Raw genomic sequence first — 26,426 nt, 5'->3', positions numbered from 1 at the left:
CTCTCCTTTCCTGAAAAGCTAGAAGGCGTTCTCGCGTTCAAAGCCCGCCCTTAACCCCGCCCCCGCGTTAAAACACTGCCAATCAGTTGAAACTGAAAACTTGTGACACTCGAAAAAAAAAGAGTGTAATAAAAATGTTTTTAAAAAACGACATCATAATACAATAAATATGCCTAAAGAAAATAGTGTTGTTTTTTTAATGTCTGTATTTTATTTTTCAATACAACTTTTTCCAATGCCAATACTTGTTTCAATGTCAATGCAGCTTTTTCCACAATGATTTTTTTTCCAATACCAAATCTTATTGTCAGTGTTGTGGCTCCATACGATCCTTGTGAGGAATAAGCGGTTAAGAAAATGGAGGGATGAAAATGTGTAGTTTTTCTTTGGCAGCGTTTGCAGCGGATGTCTATCGTCTGCTCACCACTGGGTAGCGCGCTACGTTGGGGAAGTGCATGCGCCATGGTGGAGCAACAGATCAACGCGCATGCGCACTTGATTGTTTTGACTGAAAATGCCGTCGGTTTCGAAAACGGCGGCCAATGCGTCTCCTCAAACCGAGAAACCTACCCACTATACGTGAGTACATTACTGCACGACGCGCGTGTGTGCTGTGCAACTCGCAGGACGTGTGCGTCGTTGTCGCTTTGTTCCAACTCTTTGCTTGTGTGCGTGCGTGCGTTTACGAGTGTTGCTTTCTCAGGGCTTTGTGACTGCCCCCGAAAAAACAGGCTTGAGACGACAGCTCTTTAATGTTTATTGACATGGCGGTCCTTGGCGGGATAGTTTAAAAACGCTCCTTCCAGGTGCTTTCTCGCACCGTCAACTTTGCCAGCTTATCGTGGTTTAGCCAGGACCCGCTAGCACGTCTGCTTGTCAACAGCTCGGCCTTTATTTTTGTGTTCCCCTCGCTCTGCCTCTTCTCGCTACGTACTTTAATTGACGTACGCTCAAGGAATTCCCACAAGGCTTGCGTTGGAATGCGCGCGCACTCTTCTACGTGAATAGCGGGCTGGCGCCAGTAACCCAAAATACAGCGAGGGCTCGACTTTAAAAAAGCAGACTTTGAAAACCAAGACACGCACGCCTTTTACATTAGAAAACGGTCACGGCACACCACTAAACAAAAGTGTCGAATACGTATGACTATGACTGAATATACCTTGTCCATGAAACTCTTTGATTATGTCTTCAAGACATTAAAGCCTTTATGGCCTTGAACTCTAGCTCTCTTTTTTTTTAAAGCCGTTTTCAAAGCACAGTTCATTTTTATGTTATTTGAATGCTCTTTTGAGACACATGAGAATATTGTGTTGCGTGACAACCTACCAAAAATAATTTAGACTCTCTTTCAAAAACTTTGTTTATGGCCTTTCCTGTTCTTTATGTAGAATATGGGTTGGTTTCACACAAAAAATGCCAGTTACTGACCACAAAGTGAAGAAAACCAGTTATTTTTTGTGACAAACATTTCAAACAGAAGAGTAACTTTGACACTTGTGAGACAAAAAAAAAAGAGAATGAGTCTTTTTGCTGGCCATAATATATTTACAGATACACAACTAAGAAGCATGCCATGGGTGTCGCTTACTCTCACCACTTGGCTTGACTTTTACTTACAGTGGCTTTTTTTTTTTTTTTACATGTTCACTATGTAACACTTACATGTGCCATCTTTTCTCCCGATCGTGACAAGTGATGCCTTAACTTAACTGACTCCCAACGTGCTGGCATTTTTCCCCGAAACTGCCATTTACTGGTTTATTTTTGGAATTTCACAGATAAGCTGAGCAAGAATGTTCCAGGGCTACTCTGTTGATAAATGTACTTGACAAATAATATAATATCCACCGAGAGACTTCTGGTTCCCTCTGCAGGGGGCTCACTTGTTACTTGGGCAGCGTAATGACGCGTCACGTCAATCATGCGTTCGCCTCCTGGTGGATGACCTAATGAGAACGTGCTTGATTAGATATGCAGCAGAGCCCACATTTATTTTTTAAATGTAAATATCGTAGACAATCAGCAACATTAATAATAATAATAATAAAGCTATTATTGTTATATATGTAAATGTATTTTTCGCCCGGTACCAGATCAGCTGAAAATCACTTGATAGGATCCGATTTCCAATCACGTGATCGGATTGTGACATCTCTACAATTTACTCACAAATGTGGCCCTGTATATTTGAACACAAAAGCTGATACAGTTGTAGGAAGCCATGAAACATTTGTTGTATGAATAGCATTAGCAACCGGTGGATTCACGTTTTTTTTTTGTACCTTCTGGGCTGTACCTTCCTGTCACTGTATGTCGCAAACAAAGTTTGGAAAACTCAAGCCACACCTGGTTAGAGATCATTGTTGTTTTTTCCATGCCAATTTGTTAATCTTGCATTACCTGGCTTGTGGTTTCTACCCTTCCAGCTACTTGAAGGAGTTCAGGACCGAGCAGTGCCCGCTGTTCCTGCAGCACAAGTGCACGCAGCACAGACCGTTTACGTGTTTCCACTGGCACTTTCTCAACCAGAGGCGGAGGAGACCCATCCGTCGGAGGGACGGCACCTTCAACTATAGCCCAGACGTCTATTGCACCAAATACGACGAGACCACAGGCATCTGCCCCGATGGAGACGAGTAAGTCGGGGGTTACTTGAGACACTGGTTTGAATGCCGGGGATGCTTTAAACATGCCTTTGCTGCTGAGAAGCTTTGTTTACGTGGATGCGCCTGGTCAGAATTTCAGGATTTGCTTTAATGGTGCGTGGTGGTGGGCACTCTGGGTCAGCAAGGCATTCTATGGTGCAAACTAGGGCTGGGCGATATGACCAAAAATAAAATCTCGATTTTTACAGACTTTCAGAACAATTACAATTTTAATCGATTTTAATCTTAAAAAAACAAACAAACATTTATTTAAAGGTTTCATTTATTCAAAAATAATTCCTGTGCAAAATGTTCAGTCAACAATAACGTATACTGATTCTAAATTAGTTTTAACATAAACTTAACATTCATAGTTTTTTCTTAAATGCCACAATTAAGTAGTTGGTAGCAATTGTAAATATGTCTAGTAAACCACCCATCCAGCATTCTGCCACAAAATTAAGATTTAGAAAACCATTTGAATGTAACAGAACATAAGAATAACAGCTTTTAATAATCCAAAAGACAAAATTTGATTTCGCAATTTAGCAAATTTTCAACGATTCGATTTTTAAAATGACGATATATTGAATGACTTCGATTTATTGCCCAGCACTAGTGCAAACCAAATTTCACTGAAATTTGAAGAAGTGGGTTTTTAAAATGCTGTTTTTCTGGGTGATCTGAGGTGGAATGACCCCTTAATTAAGTCGTGATATTTAGATAATGAAGTTGTAATCATATCAGGCAATTTTTTTTTTATTAAGAAAATCAAGTTTTTCAACAAAAGCTATTATTTATAGAATAACGTTGGAATACAAAACTAGCTAAAGATAGTATGAGAATAAAGTTGTAATGGTTACAGGGATTTATTTACAAGTACAGGCTTAACCCCCAGCGTTTTATTAGCCTGGCGGCCCACTGGGCTTTCCTTTTTGGTTATCAGTGGAACAAGAGTTTGTCATTTCCCCCCATTATTTGACAATGGTATAATTTCTTAACCTTTTGCTCACACCTTTGTCAGCAATCATTCATTCATGCAGCCATCCATTAAGTAATTTGTTCACCAGTGATTCAATGCAGGAGTGAAACTTAATGTGTACAGTCTATTTGTTTGGAAAACACAATTGGGGGGGGGGGGGGTCATGGGGGACAAGCTCCTGCCATCACTACGCCGCCGCTGACAATGGGAGCTATTTTTATATGACCGTACCTGTTGCCATAGCAACTGTTGCTACTCGAGTTAGATGGTGAAGTCGGTGCTCGCAAGAAGTTAATAATGCAATATATTTGTAATTTGGCCTGACAGTGAACTACGTTTTTTTGGGTTGCATTTTGCTATTTTTTTTCCTTTTTATCATTTTGTCTGAGAAAAACAACATGTTTTGTCCCCACCTCTGTCAGTTGTCCTTATTTGCATCGGACCACGGGCGACACAGAGCGCAAGTACCACCTCCGTTATTACAAGACAGGCACGTGCATCCACGAGACGGACGCCCGGGGGCACTGCGTGAAGAACGGCCCCCACTGTGCATTTGCCCACGGCCCACACGATCTCAGACCCCCCGTCTATGATATCAGGTGATGTCAAAACCAGAAAATAACTTTTTAGTTCTTTACAACTTTTTAATACATTTTAGAGTTAACATTTTAGACTTAAGTATAATGTGTAAGTTTATATATTTTTCAGCATATTTTTGTGCTTTTTTAAAAAACTTTATTTTTCAATATTATTCTTTGTGGCTTTTAAATAATTGGTTATACTTTTCAAAATTATTTTTATGTAGACTTTCAAGTCCTTTAGTTTAGTTTTATTATAGAGTATTCTCTTATACTTACAGTAACTTGACCTTTTTAGACTTGATTTTTTTTCTTTGTACTTTTTATTTATTTATTTTTTGACTATTGAATAATTGTGTTGACTTTCGAATTGAAAAAAAAAGTGTTTTACTTGTTCTCTATTCTTTTCCACTTTTTAGAATAATTGGTTTAGATTTCTCGTTCTTTTTTTAACTTACATAGTTGTTTTTAGACGTAACATTTTTTAAAATACTTTTTTAATTAATCCTATTGACGTTTTTATATAATTGTTTTGAATTGTTTACTACTGTTTATTATTCTTTATTTTATTTATAAATATCGGTATCTAAAATTATTCTATACAATTTTGCAATGACATAACACTTGTTTTGCTTTACTAGGTTTAATCCACTGGTTTGGCTTTTAAGATTCACTCTGTTTACAAAAACATCATTGCGAGGAAAAAAATCATGTCATAAAAATCAAGATAGCTCTTACTGTTTGCGGAATCAACACCATAAAAATGATCCTTTGTTGACATTTTTTTAGCGCATGCGCGATGGTTGAGTGGCAGAAAACATGGCCATACGAAGAAAGTTAGCGGGGGCGAAATCGCCGCTAGTTAAGCACTTTAATGGCCGAAGGGCGGGGGAGGTTTACGGAGAAGCTTAATGTATGTGTTGGCGACAAAACTGAAACTATTGAAGGCCCGTATGAGATGTGGGATAATGACAAAATTTGGTCCGACTCACCTGTTTCCTGGCCACACATCTGCTTTGGGGACATTTACTTTTACTTAATACAAAGTCCTGTGCAAAGCTGGGTAATTATTTTTCATTGCAGTGTTCTTTAGTACAGCGACACTTGTCTTGTGATGTGAGAATTGCAATGGCATCTGGTCTCTAGTTAACAACTAAATATCACAGCTTACACAATTCTTCTTTTCAAATCCAGTCTTGGACAAACATGCAGTCATGTTACGTAGCATTAGCATACTAGCATTGTAGCACCTTTAATGCAGCTGTCAGGATAGGACTTAACAACAAGTGAGGTCGGCAGGTATCAAAACACAGATGCAGAATGCAATATTTTATTTCGGATAAGATAAACAATATGTGGACACTCAAGTGAAAAACTAGGCACACAAACACAATTCTGATACTCGTTGCCTTTTGATCCTACATTCGTAACGCTGGACGGCTTTTTCCTTAGCCTTCTCATTTACCGATCCAGGAAAGCCCATTTTTTTTCTTTTCTTTTTTTCTCTCTTTTTTTCCGGGAGCTCAGTATTGTTCATTCGGTAATTTTACCGATTTGACATGTCATCATCATTGCTCTCTTTTTTTTAATATATGTATATATATTTTTCATTATTAATTTTTATTTTGTGCGTGTGTACATGTGTGCGTGCATGTGAGTGTGTACTCATTAGTTCACCTAAAACCTATTAAAAATCCCATACCGTTCACCTAAACCGAATACTTCAGAATCCAGCTAGCGTCGTGAGGTTGTCAGGAGACCCGAGGAAGGATCAAAGAAAAGAAAGGAAAGTGAAATCCAGCAGGATAGCCCATTTCAAGACGAGGAACAAGTCAGGGTGGTTGTCGATCGCGCTTTGGAACACCTGAATAAGACCGCAAAACAATATGACTCAGCGGATTTTATGATGCGCAAACTCAATTTATTATTTCTTTAAATCCTCTCCAAATAACATATATAGTGACAAGTACTTACTGGCAATAAAGTGAGCCTCACAAACCCGTCCGCATCAGTCGAAATCCAGGCTTTGAGCGTCAAGTTCTTTTATTTTTCGCGGCCCCTTTCGGGAAAGCGATTTAAAAAAAAAAACACAACTTTTTATCAGGCCCCTGACGGGCCGTACAATTGATGGCACAACAAGAATGAACCATCTGCTTCTCTTTATCCTCCTCCAAATGTGCAAAACCATCGGACTCCATGTAAAACACGTTGTTTCTTGCCACACGGTTTCCCGTGATGCAACGCACCAAACATAAACAATACGTCACACAGGATCCTCCTATTGTGTGGAAGCTGACATGAAAACAATGAATGTTAAGTTGAGTCAATGTCATTCATGCATAATTCAGATTACGTTGTGATTTTTATTACTTGTATATTAGAACGCATAACAAAAATGTCTGGCTTGATATATTTAGGTGATTCTCTAAACAAAATGTACACTTGTAGGTTGTGGCACTTAAGTGTACAAAGAGGTGTATTTCACATTTGGGCAATCACATTTTTTAAACAGGGATTGGGTCAAAATAAAAATAAAAATTCTTTGCTCATTATTTTTAAGCAGATGGGTGTTCATAGTGTCCTAAATCAGGCGTAATCATGTAAAAAATAATAATGAAATGTGACAACAGAGAAATCCAAGCACAAGAGGCGCTCCAGAACGGACAGCTGGGCTCCGGCGAAGGTATTCCCGACCTGCAGCCCGGCGTGTTAGCCAGCCAAGCCATGATCGAGAAGACCCTGGCGGAGGACCCTCGGTGGCAAGGTGAAAGACACCAGTTCATTTCAAGCACTGTTACCTTGGAAATGCTCTTTGATGAGAACGTGAGAAGATGAGATTGCCATGCTTTTTCACTTCTTTTCTTTTTTTTTTTCTCAGACACCAACTTTGTCTTAGCAAACTACAAAACGGAGCAGTGCACCAAGCTACCCAGATTATGCAGACAGGGATACGCTTGTCCCCACTACCACAACAGTCGAGACCGCAGACGCAATCCACGGAAGTACAAGTACAGGTGAGCAATGACTAAAAGAAAAACGACTAAAAACTCAACCTAAACAGAAAAAGAACAAAAACACCATTCCCAAATTACCGTGGTCAAGTTTGTATTGTATGTTATGTTGATTGCTCTCAGAGACTTTTACACACCAACATCAACACAACACCTCCCCAAAATCATATTCAATTGCTAAAAAATGTTTCATTAGAATCATATGGACATTCTCATCACAGCAGTGGCCCTCAGCCTGCAGTCCACCAAGCACAAAAGAAAAGGCTTTAGTACTTAAAGGTTAACGACTGTGGTTACATCACCTTCCGCAAAATCGGTTTCGCAAGGTCTCTAAAGGCTGTGAGTGATGCAATAAAATTTTTAAAAAAGGAGTCATGATAGGGTTGGGCGATCTTGCAATAATAGATGATCACGTTTTTTTAATTACGAAAGTCTCCATTTCCATTTATCACAATATTTTATCAATAAGAAATTTAATTAAACATGAAATAAGAGATGTATTGAATAAATGCACTTATTTGTGAAAATGATCACCTTTTGTAAAGAAAAATATCAATTATAAAGCCGTAAAGTTAAAAGAATAACAAAAGTCACATTTCTGTTTTCAAGTAGCCTAATAAAAGTTGCACACAATTTGTCTGTTAATAAAAAAAAGCAGCACGTAAACAAAGCTGAAAAAACTGCTGCTGGTGGGTAAGTATAAGTAAAGATCACAATTTTGGAGCAACCATTGTGGGTGGGTGTGTGTGGTTCCATATTATAGACGATGAGGGGAAAACGCGGGGGCGGGGGCGTAGTGTGCGCGCGCTACAGTTGACCACTGATTGGCCGGCATAGGTCACGTACTCCGGAGACAGTGACTGAGGGGCAGCAGATACATCGCTGTCCTTCGTCGCGATCAGACGATTCCACAGAAATGACAGATCACGAACCCTGCATTTCGTCACACAATTTAATATCGTTATCTTGCCCACCCCTGAGTCATGGCAATGAAATGGGCACACATATTTATCTCTGTCCACGGTTGACAGGCTTCCTCCTGCAACAAAGTATTCCGTCTAGCGATTTCTAACAAATTGGCACCGTCAAATGTATGGTCACTCATTATTGTCTAAAAAAATATAGAAACTAAAAGTTTCTTTTTTTTTTTCTTCAGGCAACTTAATGTCCAAAGTAAAGGTAAATGACAGTTTAAGTGTCCTATAGTGTGAGATAATCAAATATATTTTTAACACTTTAGATTGGTTAATAGTTTGTTAAAATAACAGACAAGGCAGGGACTTACCAGTATTGATTTGTGAGAGAAAAAAATGAAAATGACTACATTTGGACACAGTGATCATGTAGACCAGTGGTGTCCAAACTCAGTCCCCGAGGTCCGGAGTCTTGCAGGTTTTGGATGTTTCCCTGCTCCAACGCACCTGTTCCGATGAACAGGATCGTTATCAGGCTTATGCAGAGCTTGCTGATGAGCCTCAAGTGTGTTGGAGAAGACAAACATCCAAAACCTGCAGGACTCCGGCTCTCGAGGACCGAGTTTGAACACCGCTGATGCAGACAAACACACCTGTGGACAATTTAGAGTCATCAATGAATCTAAAAAACATGTTTTTGAGAATGTGGGAGGAAGCCAAAGAGTTGATCCCGGGGTCATCGACTAGGGCGCTAACAACCATGCTGCCACATTTTGATTGTACCTTATGTAGCTACTGTAATAATCAAAATTCTTGAAGTTAAAATGAGTAAGTTTTCTTTGGCAGTAAGCTATATTGGTGGTAGAAATGATTACATGTCACTGTGTGGTTCATTTATGAGTTTCATTTTTGACTTTAATTACTAAAATGAGTTTTCCATGATATTATTCTAACTCATTCACTGCCATTGACGGCTATAGACAACAATTCATTGGAACTATTTCTATTAGCTTAACTTTTTTTTCTCACTTTTGTTAACAAGAGTATGAAAACCTAGAAGAAAATTATTGTACATTTAGAACAGATATACAATTTGTGATTAATCGTGAGTTAACTATTGAAATCATTCGATTAATTACAATTATAAATTTTAATCGCCTAACGCCCCTAATTTTTTGTTCTCTTTTCTTTAAAATAAAATAAAATATTTTTTTATTCTAGCTTTTCATACTCTTGTTAACAAAAGTGGAGAAAAAAAAGTTAAACTAATAGAAATAGTTGAAATGAATTTTGGACGTTTATAACCGTCAATGGCAGTGAATGAGCTAATGTATTGAGATGCACATAGATGTTAAAGGCAAATGTTTTCTATTGTAACAGGTCCACTCCGTGTCCCAGCGTGAAACACGGCGACGAATGGGGCGAACCCTCCAAGTGCGAAAGCGGCGACGCTTGCCAGTATTGTCACTCACGCACGGAGCAGCAGTTTCACCCCGAGGTGACTAGCAAGTTTATCCTTTATCAACGCAACACGCAAGTCTGACGTTAGTATTATCTAACTTTGCATCTTTTTTTCCCCACCCACTCCCAGATCTACAAATCCACCAAGTGCAACGACATGCGGCAAACCGGCTACTGTCCCCGGGGGCCCTTTTGTGCCTTTGCACACGTAGAAAGTGAGTCATTCAAGACGCTGTTACAAACAAGTAATAAAAGGAGACACATTTACACAAACTGTCATAAAAGGTTGAATAAATAGTTACGGGAATGGCACTAAGTAGAGCACGGACCTCAGTCAAGGTCAAACTAACAAAACAAATAACAAACAATGGTTGCACACCGCATTTGCGTTGGTTTGTCCTTGTGAGTCTGTGAGCAACGTCCTTTTTCATAGAGGATGAGGCGTTATGATCAAGATGTCCCCCCCCCCCCAAAAAATCCTTGTGTCAGCAGTTTTGCCAAGATTCACCCCCACCAGTTAAATGGAATTCCCCTTTCTACATTTTGCGTTAACTGAACAGACCAAACCAAAGAAGCCCTTATTTGTATAAATGCACTGTGATGTCATTTTGTCACACACACACACACAAATTGTCTAAATGGCAGTACATTTAGCTCTTTATTGGAACCATATTTTATAATACAGTATTTGTCTGTGTTGTATTGTAATATGTGTCATGTCTCCCCCTCAGGAATCCCCTCCACCGAGGACACAATGAGCTCGCTGCTATCGGCTATACATTCCAGCTCACATTCCCAGCCGGGCTCTCAGCAGTATTCCGAGTGTCCAATCGGCGAGTGGACGACGGCCTGTGGCTCCAGCATCAGCAACGGACAAGTGGCGAGTGTATGTATATACTAGATATACATGGGCCAATGGCAATGAGTACTTGCTGTTTGAGATTATTTCTCAGTATGGTGCCATACATTTCCACACCATTACAATTAAGTTACTTTGATTGCCACAGCGAGAGAGGTATTCATTTGCAATGTTTATTATTGCTGTAGTTTTGCATTGCGTATAACCGCACTGGGAGAGCAGCTATTTCTAAGGAATCAATGTTATTTAGATTGTAGGGAAAAAACATTGATCGATTGCCGTATTTTTTTTCAATATAATGTCCGCACCCCAAATAAACGCCTTAATTAATTGCTTTAAGCGGGAACAAATAAACAACACTTCTTAAATAGGCACTACCATTTCACCTGTGGAAAAAAAAACAATGCTAGTCTTTTCAGTTGTGAAATACGAGCAGTTTTTTTTTCCACAGGTGAAATGGTACCATCTCTATATTGAGAAATGCTTGTCTTATTTGATTAAATGATTTCCGACCAGTAGTGTTTCTTGAAGGAAAATCACATGTACTGCAGGAAATTATCCAATTTTACCCAATTGGCAGGAAAAATATGTATCTAAACTACAAATAATGTATCTTTGTTCATCTATCAAAAAATAATAATAATTTTGCTGCTTTTGCTGATGTTTTAGATTTTTGTCGAGTTACTGTTTCAGTACCGGTATCGAGGTATTTTAAGCAGGTATAGCATCAAAGTCAAAATTTTGGTATTGTGACAACAGTAATTCTGTAATAGGCAGCGCAATGACATGCTTATCCACTAGATGGCAGAAGGTACAGTGAACGCGTGTATCCAAAATGAAGTGTCTAGTGGTGTGTACAAGAAGATTAAATGCTTGGAATGTAACACACACGCTGTGTGTGCCCGCTTTTCAGACACAAAACAGCGTGTTCTGCGCAGTGAACCCCCTGGCATCAAGCTTCACCTCCAGCATAACATCCAGCTTGGCTTCCAGCATTGGCTCGGACAGCTCCTCCCCGACCACCTTGTCCACCATGAATGCAAAAGCCACACCATTTTATCCCGGGAGCAACACGGTGGAGTCGGTCATAGGTATGAGGATATCGAACATTCGCTTTTTGATTTGTTTGTTTTTAATTGGAAAGCCTTCGAACTTTTTTTTTACTTTTCACCCACTCAGGTTCCGCTCTGGACCTCCACTTTAGTGACATCAACGTTGCGTCGCTTGATAAGGAGCTAGAAGAACAAGACAACCATGTTGGACTGGAAAGTACGGATAAGGAAATTAAAAAATGTATGGAGCCAGCTCCAGACATGTCATGGGTGGGTAATTAATTAGCCACAATATAACAAAAAAAAGGCGCAAACAAAATGCAAAGTACCGGTAGATTGATGGATGTCTAAAGACTCGAAGCTCTCCCAACGGAAAGTAAGACCTGAATGACAGTGCATATTGCAGATTCAAGCAAATATGCACTCCATTTTTTTTACCCAGACATCCAAGTTGTTCATCGGAATCTGAAAATAATTCATTTGTATTTTGTGTACACAATAATACTCTTTTGTGGCCACAATCGTCGCCCATGTCATGTCTTGGGCTAGCTAACGCCAATTCATCCACAATATATTTTGTCTGCAAAGTCGCCTCTTTATCATATCGCGCCGCCTCAGGTCAAAGAATGCTCGGCGGCTCGGCCCCGGTCAACATTCCTGGCTCGCTGGCGCGCTCGTCCTCCTTCAACTCCTCCTCGTCGCTGTCCACCTCGCCGCTGAGCTCGCTGTCGCAGTCGCAGTCCCTGCTGTCGGGCACAGTGTCACATCACAACCACACCGCTAACATGTTGGCCAAGCAGGAGCACGGCCTGCTGGGAACGCCCACGTCTTCGTCTCAGAACTCCTTAGGTCAGTGCAAATACACAAACAACTTTTTGTCCGGTTCCAATTGTGATGATGTGGCGTGACCTTAAATGGGCAGTGCTTATACAAAAACCCTCCAATATGAATTAGGTTTAAGGGGATTTGGGAGAAAACTTACTTTTTCACAAAGGGTCTGATTGGTTTTATAAAGGAAAACATGAGGGAATTTGATGAAAGTTGATTATTATTGTAAAGAATGAAAACAAAACAAGAAGAGATGGTACTGGAATTTCCCTTGGTTTTAATATTTGCTAAATAGCGTTATCCTGTCAGTTTAGAAAAGTATTTATTTAAACTGTTGGTCAATGTTTTAATATTCTGGCATTGACTCCTGTCGGTGCCTTAACTTAAAACTTTCTGCATTGAAATGAGTGGAATCATCAACCGCTTCCCATGGATATCAACTGAAGTATTTCCATATTTGTAGCCATTAGGATTATAGTAGTAGTGATTGAAATACAGAGTTCAAAAGTGTGTGTTACCATTTTCGACCCGGTCCAGGCTTCAACGGCGCCAGCAGCATTTGGGACTTTGTGAGCGGCAGCTTCTCGCCGAGCCCATCTCCGGTTTTCAGCAGCCTGACATCTGTGGCGGGCAGTGGCGATGTTTCACGTCTCTTTCGGGAACTGGATGAGGCCAAGAGGAAGATCAAACAGTGGGAGGAGGCCTGGCATCAGGTCAAACAGGTACACTTTCAAAAAGGGATGAAAAACGATATGTGTTTTACACAGAGGTGTGGACTCGAGTCATGAATTTGAGGACTCAACTTGACAAAATGTTAAAAGACTTGCAACTCGACTTGGACTTGACCAACAATGACTTGTGACTTCACTCGGACTTGAGCCCTTTCACTTGAAAAGACTTGCTTTTTCCACCAAAACAAAAAGATTCAAATGTATGTTCATGAGTAAGTTCCTCTTCAAAATAAAGCTGACCAAATAATACATTGACACCAATGCAACAGCCTTGGGGGATTTTACTTTGAAGTCTGCCTGCATGGTGGCGTGAACGCCAGCTAGACTACTTCCCTTTGACATTTTGGCTTGCGTTATCAACGTTTTTATTGAAATGACATATTTTCTACTGCCATTATCATAATGCCACCCCGAAAGTATATTAAATAGCAAATTTAGGACGTGAGGAAACCGCAAGTTAATTACGATATGGTACAAGTCCCCGGTGTTCGTGGCTAGTAGCTAACTGTTAGCATTAGCATCGAGTGACTGGCTACCAACAGTAATTTGACAGCTGTTGCTTGGCTCGCTTGCTTTTCTTATCGTTTTCGATACTGTGGACCAAATGCCATTTTGGCACTGGTGCCCAAAGTGCCCCTTTTTCCATTTATTTTTTAATTTTATATTTAAAAAAAATAAATAGTTTGTGAAAGTAGTTTTGTTGCCTTTCTGAACTAAAATCCACAACATAATTTACATAAAACAAATTATTATCACGTTATCCTTGGATGACATCATACTACGGGACGCGCTCTCTTTCTGCCAGGTCGCTCGCCACTACACCTGCGGTCTCTCTGTTTGAATTTACGTAGTCTCACTCACAGTAAACAAAAGCCAAGGTCATAGAATGCAGAAAACTCGAGCAAAACGAATACCTTTATTTGATAGATCTTGTCGACATGATCACAGAGCATGCTGCGTGCTAGCCTAGCTTGAAATGTAGTGACAATAGTTGTAATCAGCCTCGCAACTACGATGAAGTCTGACATTTTCGCGCAGTTGGTTCTGAAGACGCGGGGAAGATGTCCCCCTCAGTTTCATAAAGAACGCGATCCTTCCCATCTACTTTCGCCGCGGCAAAAATTTCTGGTAAAACTACTTTCCTCTTCCATTGGGCATGGAGCTTCTGCTCCAACTACTGATGCGTTTATGGTACACAGATTATGTCGGAATTTGTAACTCTCGCTCAGAATTGTAATAAAATCTTCCTGAAGACTCCAACTTGTAGCGTGTACTCAATGATAGCTAAATTGAAATATACTTGAAAATATAAGTAGAATTTGCTACATGATCTTTGTTTTTATTTTAACTAAGAGCTCGTTTTTTGGGAGATTGCGGTCAGAGTAAGGTCATAATAAGAAACAGGTAGACAGAAGTGTGTTCATAAATTAGGGGGACAATGAAGAACTAAAAAGAAAAAGAAGAAGAAAAAACAACAACAATCAGCGTTTTATCAAAAACAAACAGTGTAGCTTGCTGAGATGTGGCAGTTACAGTAATTGTTGGGTACAGTCCCAATAATGAAATATTAGCATCTACACCTGCAGAAAAATAATAAAAGACATTTGCTCTTACCTGAATCAAGCTATATGTAAAGTAAGACATTTTTTATGCTACTTGCACTATTGGAAAATCATAATTGTGTTATTTAAAATGTACATTTCATTGTTGTTCATAAATAATTCTTCATACACACGTCAAAACGTTTTTATGGTGATTGGCATTGCAGACAAACAACAGTTTCATTATGTGTGATTTATTGTTTAGCCATTATTTCACTCAAGAATTTTACAATGGACTCGTAATACCGACGAACAGTTAAGTGTGGTTAACAATGTACTCACGTTATTTTTTTGACCAGTCTTCATCCACAAATCCATCAAAGTCCTCATCTTCCGTATCCGAATTGAACAGCTTAGCAATTTCTCCTTCAAACATGCCAGGTTCCCCCTCGTAAATAACCGGAGTCAGTGTCGTTGCCGTGTGGCTGTTTAGCGATGATGCCGGCTTTTGCAAGCTCAGGTGTCCACAATCAACTCGCCCGACGCTGCCTCCCAGTTTTGTGAAAGCAGCAAACCAGGAACCAGCATGAAACCCGCCCACCAATCAGAAACGCGCGTTGGCACAGCAAAATTTGCCCCGATGCTTGGCTGGAAGGATAATGTCTTTGAAACTTGGCGTACACAAAATGCACTTTTTTTTTTTTTTTTTTTTGCTAGCTCGAAGGAGCAGCGGGTTGGCTCCGCCGCTGCTGAATGAATACAACGGAAACACTGTAGTTGTGTTGTAATTTGGTTGACTCCTGGCTGGAGTGGATTGATTTAATTTGGGAGCACCTTTCCTAGAAAATATGCACTGTTGGATAACTGCAGCATTTCTGAAGTATTAGAATTTTACTGTAAAAATAGCCAAAACATGCGTTACCTTACTTGGGAACAATTTTTCCATAGGCGTGTGAAACGTGCCAGAAAAACGGCCATAAAGCCAAGGAACAAGCCATGGTGGCGGAGGCGGAGCGGCAGCTGGCTGAGCAGAAACGGGATGAGGCGGAGCGCAAGCTGAAGGACCTGCGGGGGGATTTTGACGCTCTGTGCCGGGCGCCCGGAACGCCGCTCCTGCGCAGCTACGGCGAGCTGGACCAGCTGCCCCTGTCCAAGCTGCACTCGCTGAAGAACCAGCTGCGCAACGACCTCGACCTTATAGATGGGGTAAGGAAAAGACAGCACACACCAAAGTGCGTTTGTAAGCCACCTGTAAGTCACACGTGTGTCCTCTCCTTTAACAGGTCATATATCTGCTTCAGTCCAAGAAATGTGTAGTTTGCCAAAAGCACGACCGATGCATTGTGCTGCAGCCGTGCCAACATTGCGTTCTATGCGAGAGCTGCGCGCCCAGCAAAGCGGAATGTCCCTACTGTCGAACAAAAATACTCAAATGGTGATGTACGCTCACACTTGAGAGGTACCATGTAGAAAACTACTAATAGATATCAAATTTTGTATATTTCATACCACAGTTAAATGTAGAATGAAATGTTGCTTGACTCGTATGAATATATATATATATAGCTTTGAATCATGTACAGGGGATTCGGATGTTTAGGTTTGTCTCATTTTACGTGGCCAACGTCTTCAGTCAGCAAAAGTATTCAATTCAGTTATGATCACTCTATGATGTACAGGTGTATCTCAATATGCTAGGATTGGACAACTTCATTCATTTCAACTTAATTCAAAAAGTCATATTGTGTATTGGCACACTAAATGAAATATTTAATGATTTTATTTTTGGGGTATTTTAATTATGGCTAGTAGCTACCGAAAACCCCCAAATCACTGTATCAGGAATTTTGAATATTATACAATATTAACAATCAAATAGATTTTTAATGCAGAAATCAGGTAGGAATTGGCCTTCTGGAAATTATTTTTCTATTTCTTCTTAGTACTACAGTGGTCCCTCGCTGCTTCGCGGTTCACTTATCGCAGATTTATTAAATCATGGATTTGTATTTAGGTCCAAAATTCATACATTACGTTGTTTACCTTGGAATGTACCTCGCTACATCACGGATTTTTCAGAGATTATTAACACTGTTGTTCCGATACCCGTATCGGGAGAGGTCCCGATACTGCATTAAAACAGTGGTATCGGCAAGTACTAACAAGTAACATGCTGATACCATTATTTCTGACGCTAATATAGGACTTTGGATGCAGCATCTTGTGTCTTGCTTGTGCACGACATTCACTGATGTGTGACGTGTTCACTGCATGCCGAGCCAAGATTGGCCCTTGAATGCTCTGAACCAATGGCATTAGCAGCTTTTTCATGTTAGAAAAAAAAAAACCCTAGGTATCGGCATTGGCTGATACTGCAAAACTGGGTATTGGGGGCCAAAAAATGGTATCGGAACAACACTAATTATTAACAACCCCCCACCCCCACCACTCCTGGATTGACTATTCTTTATTTATTCTGCTATTTTTCTTATTATATTTACAAAGTTAACAATTGTTTAGAAAGGTGGCTCCCGTTATAGCTCAGTAGAAGCATAACTCGCCCCCCAAAAATTCAAATATATATATATTTTTTTTACGTTTTCTACTTAGCGGAAATTCACCTCTCACGGGTGGGCGTGGAACGTAACACCCGTGAAAAGTGAGGGAGCACTGTATGTAGTATTTGTCTGCAACATTTTAATATCTTGCAACGCACCTGTCATTTGACTTGAAATGACCTGTTAGTTTATGAACAAATCCAAAGTGAGTATTTACGACAGAATTCAATGTGTCCGAGATCTTTGCCATCGTTATCAAAAGCACTTGAGTCATTACTTCCGAAAACATTTCACAAAGATCTCTTCAAACTGTTTTGTATTCAATGCAAGATCAGAATATTTTATTGACGGTTACTATAAAAATATTAGACCCCAATGCACGAGATGGCCAAATGACTGAGGTGACGGCACACTTAAAATGGGCAAAAATTAGACATCCGTTTTTCCTTTAGGTAAAGAGGAACATAAATTGTCAAAAAGAAAATCACTAGTATTTTGGGAGAACATATTGTGAAATTCAACACTATGCAGAGGGAATCTTTTATGTAACAAAAACAAACACTATTTGTATTGCAAAATTGTCAAGTTTTTCAGGTATTAGCGCTGAATGTTCCTTTTTAAGTAAATCCCCAAATATGAGTTGATATGAATGCAACCAGTCAAGCGATTACTCTGACCAACTTCCTGAAGATTTCTTAATTAAAGCACTTTGTTGACATGGGACTATTAAAAGGGGTATGTAGACATTTTGTTTAAGCTGCTTTGTAGGTTTTTTTAATTTTATTTTTACTAGTCACACTTTTTATAAATATATATATATATAAGCTAATGCTTTTATGTGTGTACTGTGAAACATAAATGGAACATTTCATGTTTCCTGTTGTTAAATCATGGCATGATTCTGCATAATAAGATTTAATAGGAAAATAAAAGTATTTAATAGTTTCTACTTTCATAGTTAAATTTATAAATAAACGGGGGGGGGGGGGGGGATCAATCAAATAAATGCAAATTAATGATGCATTAGGCATAACCAGCAGCTGAAATGTGTGTAAAACTCGCGCGCACACGCTACATGTGGTTCAATCAGTTACTTTTGCTTTTTGTAAAGGTTTATATGGAGGAGTATGTATTGTCTTTTTCGTGTAGGAAACTAGCCTCTAGAACATATCAGCCTCCAGCTCTAAAGTGCCTTAAAATGAAATTGTAGAAGCAGAAAAGGGCCGTTTATGATGAAATGTGTCAAAAAAGTTGACATAAACACCATGAGCATATGAATATTCGCCCAGTTTCATTATGATTATTATTTTTGATGGAACATTGCCAGTGCCTGCGTCCTTGTCGTTGGTCGCGGTGCTCTTCCTGTGCAGCTTTCTCTCCTGGCCGTATGCAAACAAAAGGGCACATGCATTTGTACGGAAAAAAGCTCTTAGGACAATTTCCGTGATTAACGTAATCGAGTCCGTCTAAAATGACCTTCAACTGTGTTAATGAATCATCTCTCTCGCTTTTAAAAACCCATGCGAAGTGTCTGCAGGCACAATTGATTTAGCCGCTTGTTAGTTTACATTCCCTGACGTGTCAGTAAAATAGTGCAGTGGAAGAATATTGCGAATTTGAGTTAAGAGGCAGCCGTAGTGAGTATTGATCTATTTACAATGTTTTGGGTTTGCCCAAATATGGACCAGCTAAATCGGGGCACACACTTAATTAATTTAAACTTTTTAACCGTCCCTGCACAATGGCGAGGGGTAAATGGCAAGTGTATGCTTTCAGCTGTCAAGATCATCTTTATTTAGAGACATTGATTACATAATTGGCCTTTCTACGTGTGTACCCCGCTTAAAACGGTTACCATGTGTTGTTGATTGGGTCTACTGGAAAAGCGCACGTTTCGCTATATTATCTTCATACACCATACTGTAATACCACATTTTGTTTTTGAGGGCCTTTTAATATTTCACTTAGCGGCTAAATAACAGGACTCTTGGCTTTTGCTTAACGTCAACACACTTGAGCCCGTGTTTGTTGCAGTTTTACCAAAGAGCTGTACTTTCAGTTTGAAGTTTTTCGTTCAGTTACCAAGGGAAGTTAATAAAGGCTAAGGAAGATAATCACCTACTACCTTAAATAGTTAATTAGCAGTAATAAATCAAGGCTTTTTCTCTGAGTTAAAATACCACCTAATTGTGTTTTTACGGCCATTTCAAAGGTTCTGTTAAGGACAGTTCAGAAATTGAATGTGCTCTTGCGGTGGCCATATCGGCTTCACTATTCTGAAGTTTTCTTTACCTACTCAGTCTAAACGCTTTATACAGTAGATGTTTTGTTTTTAGTTTCTATACTGTTATGATACTGTACGGTGCTTTTAATTCAGCGTCTGGAACGTGAGCTTATCTGTGACAAATACAGACTTCATTTCATCCCAACAAAACAATCCAAAATGTCCACTTTGTAAGCACAGCTGTTTTTATTAGGACTTTGTGTGCCTTTTTATAATTGAATTTGTGTTATCCTGAGCGATAAAAGGGTCACATTTCCACAAATTAAGATCCAAAAATCGAGTGCCTTACATAAGTCAAGTGGACAATGATGCTCTGTAACCTTTTTATTTTGGCCAATTAGGCTAAAAGGTTTAAAAGTGGCAGACGGTAGACCCTTTTTGAAAGTGGCGGATAGTAGACCCTTTTGTGCAAAGTGGAGCACGCTTACTTTGCTTCAACCATCAGAGGCGATTCGCTCTCAAATCCATTCTTTGTTAATTTTTCCATCAACATAGCAATGCGCTCGAAAACAGGACTGTTTTGAGAGCCAAGAATGCGAACGCAAGCAAGGCTCTAGTCCACGTTAGGATTCGGCTTTTCCAGGCAATGTTATTGATATAGTTCATGTCCATACTGCTCACTAAAATTCAAGAGTTTAACTGCTCATCTGATCATTAATCTCTCCATAGTATAACACAGTGGCTGGCGACTTGGAAAATATCAAGAGGCTAGCCAGCTAACCATGGTAAGCGCTAGCAACAGAGCAAGAAGTAGCAGCTCAAGGGACGTGAACATTTATTTAGCATGGCTGTTTTCTGTCAAGAGTTCGGAATGTTTTGGGGTATGTGGCCCACTAACCTGGCTAAGCGCTAACAAGGGAGGATTATGTACACGTAATTAGCAGCTCAGAGAACATGAAAACCTGCACAAATTTACCCAGAGAGTTTGAAGAATGTGTTTTAGGGTCGGCTCGCTAACCATGCTAAGAACTAACAAGGAAGTGTAGCTCCTCCCTCATTCAAATGACGTTAATGCCGTTTTTGTCCGTTGATCAGTCGGACAGCGACAGCAGAGTTCTGAACTTTCAGCGAGATATTCCCTGCGACGTGACGCAATGATTGAGAATGCAAATGGAAGCCACTTCGCTCATGCTAAGCGCAAAGACAGCATGAGTTACCAGCTCCTTAGACATGAAAACATGTTCACAAAAGCTCAAAAACAATCTCATAAACAACTCAGTCTGCCACTAAAGTCTTTAACATGTCTCTGAAATATGCTAACGTAACCTAACTGGCTAACTATTTCCCTACTCTTTCATTTATGTTTGTGTTTCATTAGCAAATTAAGGCATAACTGAAGCTAATTCCAGGAAGTGGTCCGACATAGGCGTGTAAAGGCTCTATTTTTCCGTCACTCTCTGTATTTGCCATCCCATTCGAGACAAGAACTGAAAAGGACAGCAATACTCCGTTATTAAGGGCACCATTTAGATCAGTCCGTCGCCAAATGGGAAACAAAAAAGCACCAAACAGCATCGTTTTGAATCTGTTTTGCATTCTAGTTACTCTTGTTTGCCATCCTATGAACATGTGAGCCTGACGATTTATGCAATCTTGTACACGTGTGATGACGTTGAGTGTGGTGTTGGAATTGAAAAATGACTTTAGTAGAGCGATTGTTGTGGAAAGTAAAAAAGAATCTGAATCTGGAACTAGCTGTTCCATGTACTGTAGACTCAGTGTTGTTGTTGTTGTTATTATGATTATTATTATTAAGATTAACATTTTCAAGCCCTGAATGTATTTTTCTAAATTAGGTATTCAATGAAGAGGTCACTGGAATATTATTACTACAGAGCGCATTTCATTCATTTTGATGTAGCATCTAGTTGTAAATTGCTATTCAATAAAAACAAATGTATTAGCACTAAACTAAAGGTGTTTATTTTCAAGGTTGACGCAGTGAAATGGAAACTGGATTTAATAGGATTATTCCTGTCAGTGGGTTTGATAATTTGTTTGTGATAATATGTAGGAATTCAAGCTGATAATCACCAGAAGTTCATTCAAACCTACCGTATAGGTGCAAATCTTAGTGTAATACCAGATATTTTTTCTGTAATTTTTTTTAAAATTCTCATTTCTGCATTAAAGATTGTGTACTGCATATTTTCTGTAGTGTATGACTAGTTTGTTAACACTTGTTAAATTGTTACACTACAGTGTTGTAATGGTTTACAGAGTCCACAAGATTTTTATCATCTTGACAATTAAACAAAAAAAATTCATCTGCTACGTGTGATTGATGATTTTATTTATTTTGTTATTTTTTGCATTTAATTGAAGTCATGATTATAGTCACCCAAAGGGAAATGGAATTATTAAACACACTTGATTCTTTTATTATAAACGTACCCATATATTAAGGACTTTATTGCTTTAGTCTGGGCTTCCCTGCTAAGGCTGCTGCCCCCGCGACCCGACCTCAGATAAGCGGTAGAAGATGGATGGATGGATTATTGCTTTCCCACCACTGGTATAAATGTACAGTATATTTAAAAAAGTATACACATTATATATGAATCTAAAAAACTAAACAAAAAACTTTGAGGATTAAGGCAGTAAAGAGACAACTGGAATCCAAAGGAGCGAATCGTACTTAACGGCACACCATTAATTTCACCTGCTTATTGCATAAAGTTCTAGCCCAAAGAATAACAATCAAAAATGGTGTTATGTGTAAACCTTGCTGTGATAAACCAGTGCAGTTTGCCGTCCTCCCACTCGATGGCAGCCTAACAGCACCGTGCATTAGTTAGTGAAAAAAATCCATTTTCTGCCCCTTACCACAGCATAATTCTTTTTAAAGATTTGAGTTTACCATATCAATTCATATCATTTAGTGCAACAAAAGAGGGAAATGTTAATCATGCTTATCTTTGATTTACATATCAAACCGTCTTTCGCAATGCCTTTATTAACCTTCTGAGAAACGAGCAACTTTGGCTAATTTCTGTAAATCCGCTTTAATTATTATTTTTTCTAGTGTATTTTGTATTATTCTTGCCCTATTGAGGAACTCTGCACAGAAAACTCCAAAGATATATGCTAATGTGACGAGCTCGTTTACAGCGTTACCTACAGTACGTCATAAGTTTGAAAATATCTACTCTCCTAAACAGCGCCATGTGATTGGGAAAAAAAAACTAGCACATTGTTTTGTTTTTCTCCAAACTTCTACAGTGGCTTGAACTTAAAGCAGAAAAACGTAGCCAAGGTAGTCCTCACAAACACAATACATACGTGTACATGTCTTGACATCAAATCACACCAGCAAGTCCTGAGGTATTCACGGCAACTTTAGAGAATGTGCTAGTTAAGCGGCCATGTTAGTTAGCCAGAGCTACGGCAAAATAATTATGGCAAACAGCTCTCCATATCAACAAACTACACACTAGTGTTAATTTTATCTGCCATTTTTTAATTTAGCCTGAGTTTCAGCCCAGTTTCAATCACGCTTGTTAGTTTTTATTATAGTTAGTCAACCTCATACCGTTTTTATTTAGTCCATTTTTTGTCAACTATAAATCAAGCATTTTAGTCCAAAAAAACATTTTATTTGTCAAGTTTTAGTCAACAAAAACGGTAAAGGACAATCACGTTACCCTGTGTGTGTGTGTGCGTGCGTGCGCGCATGTGTGTATATGTATGTATATATATATATATATATGTATATATATATATATATATATATATATATATATTAAGCTGCTACATGACACAAGCCAATTGAGCCAATAACTTCAACCAATTCTCTTTTATAAGAATCACTTGCTTTTGCTAATGTCTTGCATCATCATTGCTAATACTCTCGGGTTAACATTCTTCCATATTGTTCCTGTTCCTGTTTTTTCATCTTATAAGATACCACAAGAAGACCTCTCTCTTTTCTTCTGCAGAATTTGAAAAAAAGTAGTGCGCCTATTCTGACAACGTAAGACCAAGAAAGTACAGATAGCTGTTTTCACGTGTAGAGGTTAAAAGTAAATCAGAATAAGAAAAATAAATACTCAGGTCAAAGTACAGATAAGGCCTACCTGAAAAATCAGCTTTACAGCAACAAAGTGTTTGTCTTACCACCATTTCTTGGAACCCTAAACCAACAACCCCCAGTAGCTCCCTTGTTGGTTCATTGGAACTGTTGTGTTGTTGTTGACAATGAAGACAAAAAAAGGGTGGGAGTACAGTTTTCGATGCGTTTATTGCACACTCCAGCACTTACAGCTCAAACTATTATAAGGTAAACACATTTTCACTCATATCTACATGCGTTATTTCAAGATCAAGATTATTTTTCATTAAACAGCCATTTTTGTGTACTTGTCACAAAGTTGACTAAACAAACTGGTTTCTTGTGTGTGTGTGTGTTTTTTTTTTTTTGGGTTGACTACTTGAACCCCACTTGTTGCTTGCATCAATGTACGGCTGCTCTGCATGTTTGGAAGAGTTCAGTGTCAATATCTCGCAGGTCCTGACCCGCAAGACGTGCGGGGCTAACGCATGTTATGTTGTTGTATATGGTGATGGTGCTGTCGGGCTCTTCGCCCTCGGCGTGGGTCTCCACCTGCCGAGGGACCACGTAAGGATTCCTCAAGCTGTAGGTCCTCAGCGAGATGGCGCCGCAGTCGCATTTCCAACGGTTTCCAGACAACAGAAGCTTCTCGATGTTCTCCGAGAAATCCGGAACGAAGCTCGTCAAGGCGTTTGCTCTCAGGTCGAGGTAACGCAGCCTTGGAAGAATATGCTTGGTCCCGTTGTGCAGAAACTGACGGCATTCATTGTTGGACAGCAGCAAGTACTCCAGATTCTTAAGACCAGAAAACGTGTGGCTAGTGAGAACGTCTAACTTGTTGAAACTCAAGTCCAGTCCCAGTAAGCCCACCAGGTCTGCGAAGCTCTGGCGTTCCACGACAGAAATGTTGTTGTGCTGCAGGAAAAGTCTGCGGAGACTTGACAGCCCAGTGAATGCTTGACTCGTGATTTTTGTCAGACAGCCTTTATCCAGATGAAGGCTGTGCAGCTTTGACAGATCTTTGAAAACCTGATTGGGTAGACTATGGAAGCAGCTTCCCGACAGGTTGATGACGGCCACATGGGAGAGTCCCGTGAAGGTACCCACTTGTGCGTCCTGAACTTGGTTGTGCTCCAGCTCGAGAACCTCCAGATGTCCAAGTCCCTCAAAAATCCTTTCGCCCAGGGCACGGATTCTGTTGTAGCTCAGACGCAGCTCCTCCAAGAACTGCAGATCCCGAAAAGTCCTGGGCCTAATTCCGGCGATGGAGTTGTTGGAAAGACGCAGCACAAGGAGGCTGTGCAAGCCCAAGAAGGTGTCATCATGGAGGTTGATCAGTTTGTTGTTGGTGAGGTCCAGCCATCTGAGAGCTCTCATGCCCACAAAGGCTCTCGGCGCCACAGTCACAATCTGATTCTGGGCCAGGTAAAGCTTACGCAGTTTGACCAGTTTCACAAACACGTTCGCCTTGATGACTTTGAGGGAATTTCCCGTTAGATCCAATTCTTTTAGTTCGCCGAGATTTTGGAAGAGCTGCGGCTGCAGGTAGGCAAGTCGGTTTCCCGCGAGGACCAGTTCTCTCAGGCCCTGCAGGTCGTGGAAAATATTCTCGGGCAAGACCGCTATTGAGTTCCATCCCAAGTTGAGAAGCCACATGTGCAAGAGTCCAGAAAAGAGTCTCTCCTCAATGCGGGTGAGCTGGTTGTTGTGCAGACTGATGGAGGCGAGGTTTGGCGTGTTCTGGAATACGGTACCTGGTAACGTGCGTAGGCGGTTGCGCTCAAGGTGAACATGAGCCAGTGACCTCAGTCCTCGGAAAGCCTGAGCGTCCACGGTTGCCAGCTGGCCGCTCTGCAAATTCAAGAAGTCCAGATTGCTGAGATCCTTGAACGAGGCCGCCGGCAACGCTGTGAAATGGTTGCCGTCTAGCCAGAGAGAGTGCGTTGCCCTCGGCATGTCCGTCGGTACTTGGGTGAAGTTGCGGACGCTGCAATACATGTTGAGTTCTAGGCTGTAGTCATCGTGCAGACAGGCGCATCCCTTAGAACACGGAATGGGTTCTTCTGTTGTTGGGCTGGGGTCGGGCAACACCGCTGATGTTCCCAGTACCCACAACGAGAACAATGCAAGGGTTTGCATCCCAGCTGTGGACGGATGGAGTGTCTGGTTAAATGCACTATGAGAAATCCGTCCTGAGAGGAGACACATAAACGGCTTACCTTAAACCTGGAACGTCTCGCTTGTACGAGCGTAGTGTGCGAGCTGCACAGTGACTCAACCTTATGCAATCGTTTGCTGAATGTCTGCAAAGGCAAGCCCCAACCATTTTTTTTTTTTAAACGGATGTGTTCGCTTAACCCAGTGCCTTCCATCTGGTCTTAAAAAACAGCAGTCACATTGTGCAAGTGACTTACCCCTTCAAATCCACAACCTCTCCTAAAACAGAGAAGTTGTTCATATATTTGTGGGTCATTGATATATAAACGGCATTATCCATCCAATTGGTGGCTTAGTCTTGGTGGCCTTTGGTGTTTACTGAGTACATTTACTGTGCATTGTAAATGATACACTGCACAGTGGACAAGAGATAAGATAAACCCTGTTGCTCGAGACTAACTCAAACAAACTTGGTATACATTGTCCATTCACAAAAAACGTCATGATGTGACGTTAATTCATAATGTGAGGCATAGTCTGTATTTTTTTTCCCCCCTTTGCACAAGAGACTAGATGACAGTGGAAGTCCAGAGGTCGCTTTCCTAATCTGTAGTCATAATGGCTAACTTTTTGTTTACTTTTTCGCTCGGTATCTGGGGTTGTTTTAGACAGCCATGAACTGGTGATGCTCTTAAGGACAACACAGCCATATTTAGATAACGTGTTTTAGGCACATGAACTTCATTGTGAAAAATCTGGCATTTTTTGTTA

General features: G+C 40.1%; 2 protein-coding genes across 3 annotated transcripts; one reads left to right on the top strand and one right to left on the bottom strand.

Moving 5' to 3' along the window:
• Positions 1 to 435: 435 nt before the first annotated feature.
• unkl (unk like zinc finger) lies at positions 436 to 17,919 on the top strand. Its single transcript, XM_086074314.1, has 14 exons — positions 436 to 579; positions 2,430 to 2,639; positions 4,053 to 4,229; positions 6,839 to 6,972; positions 7,087 to 7,222; positions 9,514 to 9,631; positions 9,725 to 9,809; positions 10,326 to 10,480; positions 11,367 to 11,544; positions 11,633 to 11,722; positions 12,124 to 12,354; positions 12,871 to 13,055; positions 15,554 to 15,811; positions 15,889 to 17,919. The coding sequence occupies exons 1-14, from the start codon at positions 515 to 517 to the stop codon at positions 16,042 to 16,044; spliced, it is 2,178 nt and encodes a 725-aa protein (XP_085930440.1). The 5' UTR covers positions 436 to 514; the 3' UTR covers positions 16,045 to 17,919.
• A 5,749-nt stretch (positions 17,920 to 23,668) lies between these two features.
• Positions 23,669 to 26,080, bottom strand: igfals (insulin-like growth factor binding protein, acid labile subunit). Of its 2 annotated transcripts, XM_086074186.1 has the most exons (3): positions 25,913 to 26,080; positions 25,718 to 25,801; positions 23,669 to 25,642 (listed from the first exon to the last, which is right to left on the bottom strand). In XM_086074186.1, exon 3 carries the CDS (start codon positions 25,635 to 25,637, stop codon positions 23,901 to 23,903), a length of 1,737 nt encoding a protein of 578 aa, XP_085930312.1. In that variant the 5' UTR covers positions 25,638 to 25,642; positions 25,718 to 25,801; positions 25,913 to 26,080; the 3' UTR covers positions 23,669 to 23,900. The 2 variants fall into 2 exon arrangements, with proteins under 2 accessions (XP_085930312.1, XP_085930230.1); XM_086074104.1 differs by having other exon boundaries at positions 25,718 to 26,076.
• Positions 26,081 to 26,426: the final 346 nt, after the last annotated feature.

Source organism: Leptonotus elevatus, chromosome 1 (assembly GCF_054856555.1).
Source record: "Leptonotus elevatus isolate MCC_2025b chromosome 1, RoL_Lele_1.0, whole genome shotgun sequence".
Taxonomy (NCBI): Eukaryota; Metazoa; Chordata; class Actinopteri; order Syngnathiformes; family Syngnathidae; genus Leptonotus; species Leptonotus elevatus.
The sequence above is the reverse complement of the archived record's forward strand: the minus strand, read 5'-3'. Positions and strand labels throughout refer to the sequence as shown.

Bases quoted from the DNA above. Each gene is read 5' to 3' on its own strand.
- igfals (XM_086074186.1), bottom strand. From the start codon at position 25,637: ATGCAAACCCTTGCATTGTTCTCGTTGTGGGTACTGGGAACATCAGCG.
- unkl (XM_086074314.1), top strand. From the start codon at position 515: ATGCCGTCGGTTTCGAAAACGGCGGCCAATGCGTCTCCTCAAACCGAG. The intron at 2,640-4,052 runs GTAAGTCGGGGG...CACCTCTGTCAG, and splicing joins ATCTGCCCCGATGGAGACGA to TTGTCCTTATTTGCATCGGA. The intron at 13,056-15,553 runs GTACACTTTCAA...ATTTTTCCATAG, and splicing joins CCTGGCATCAGGTCAAACAG to GCGTGTGAAACGTGCCAGAA.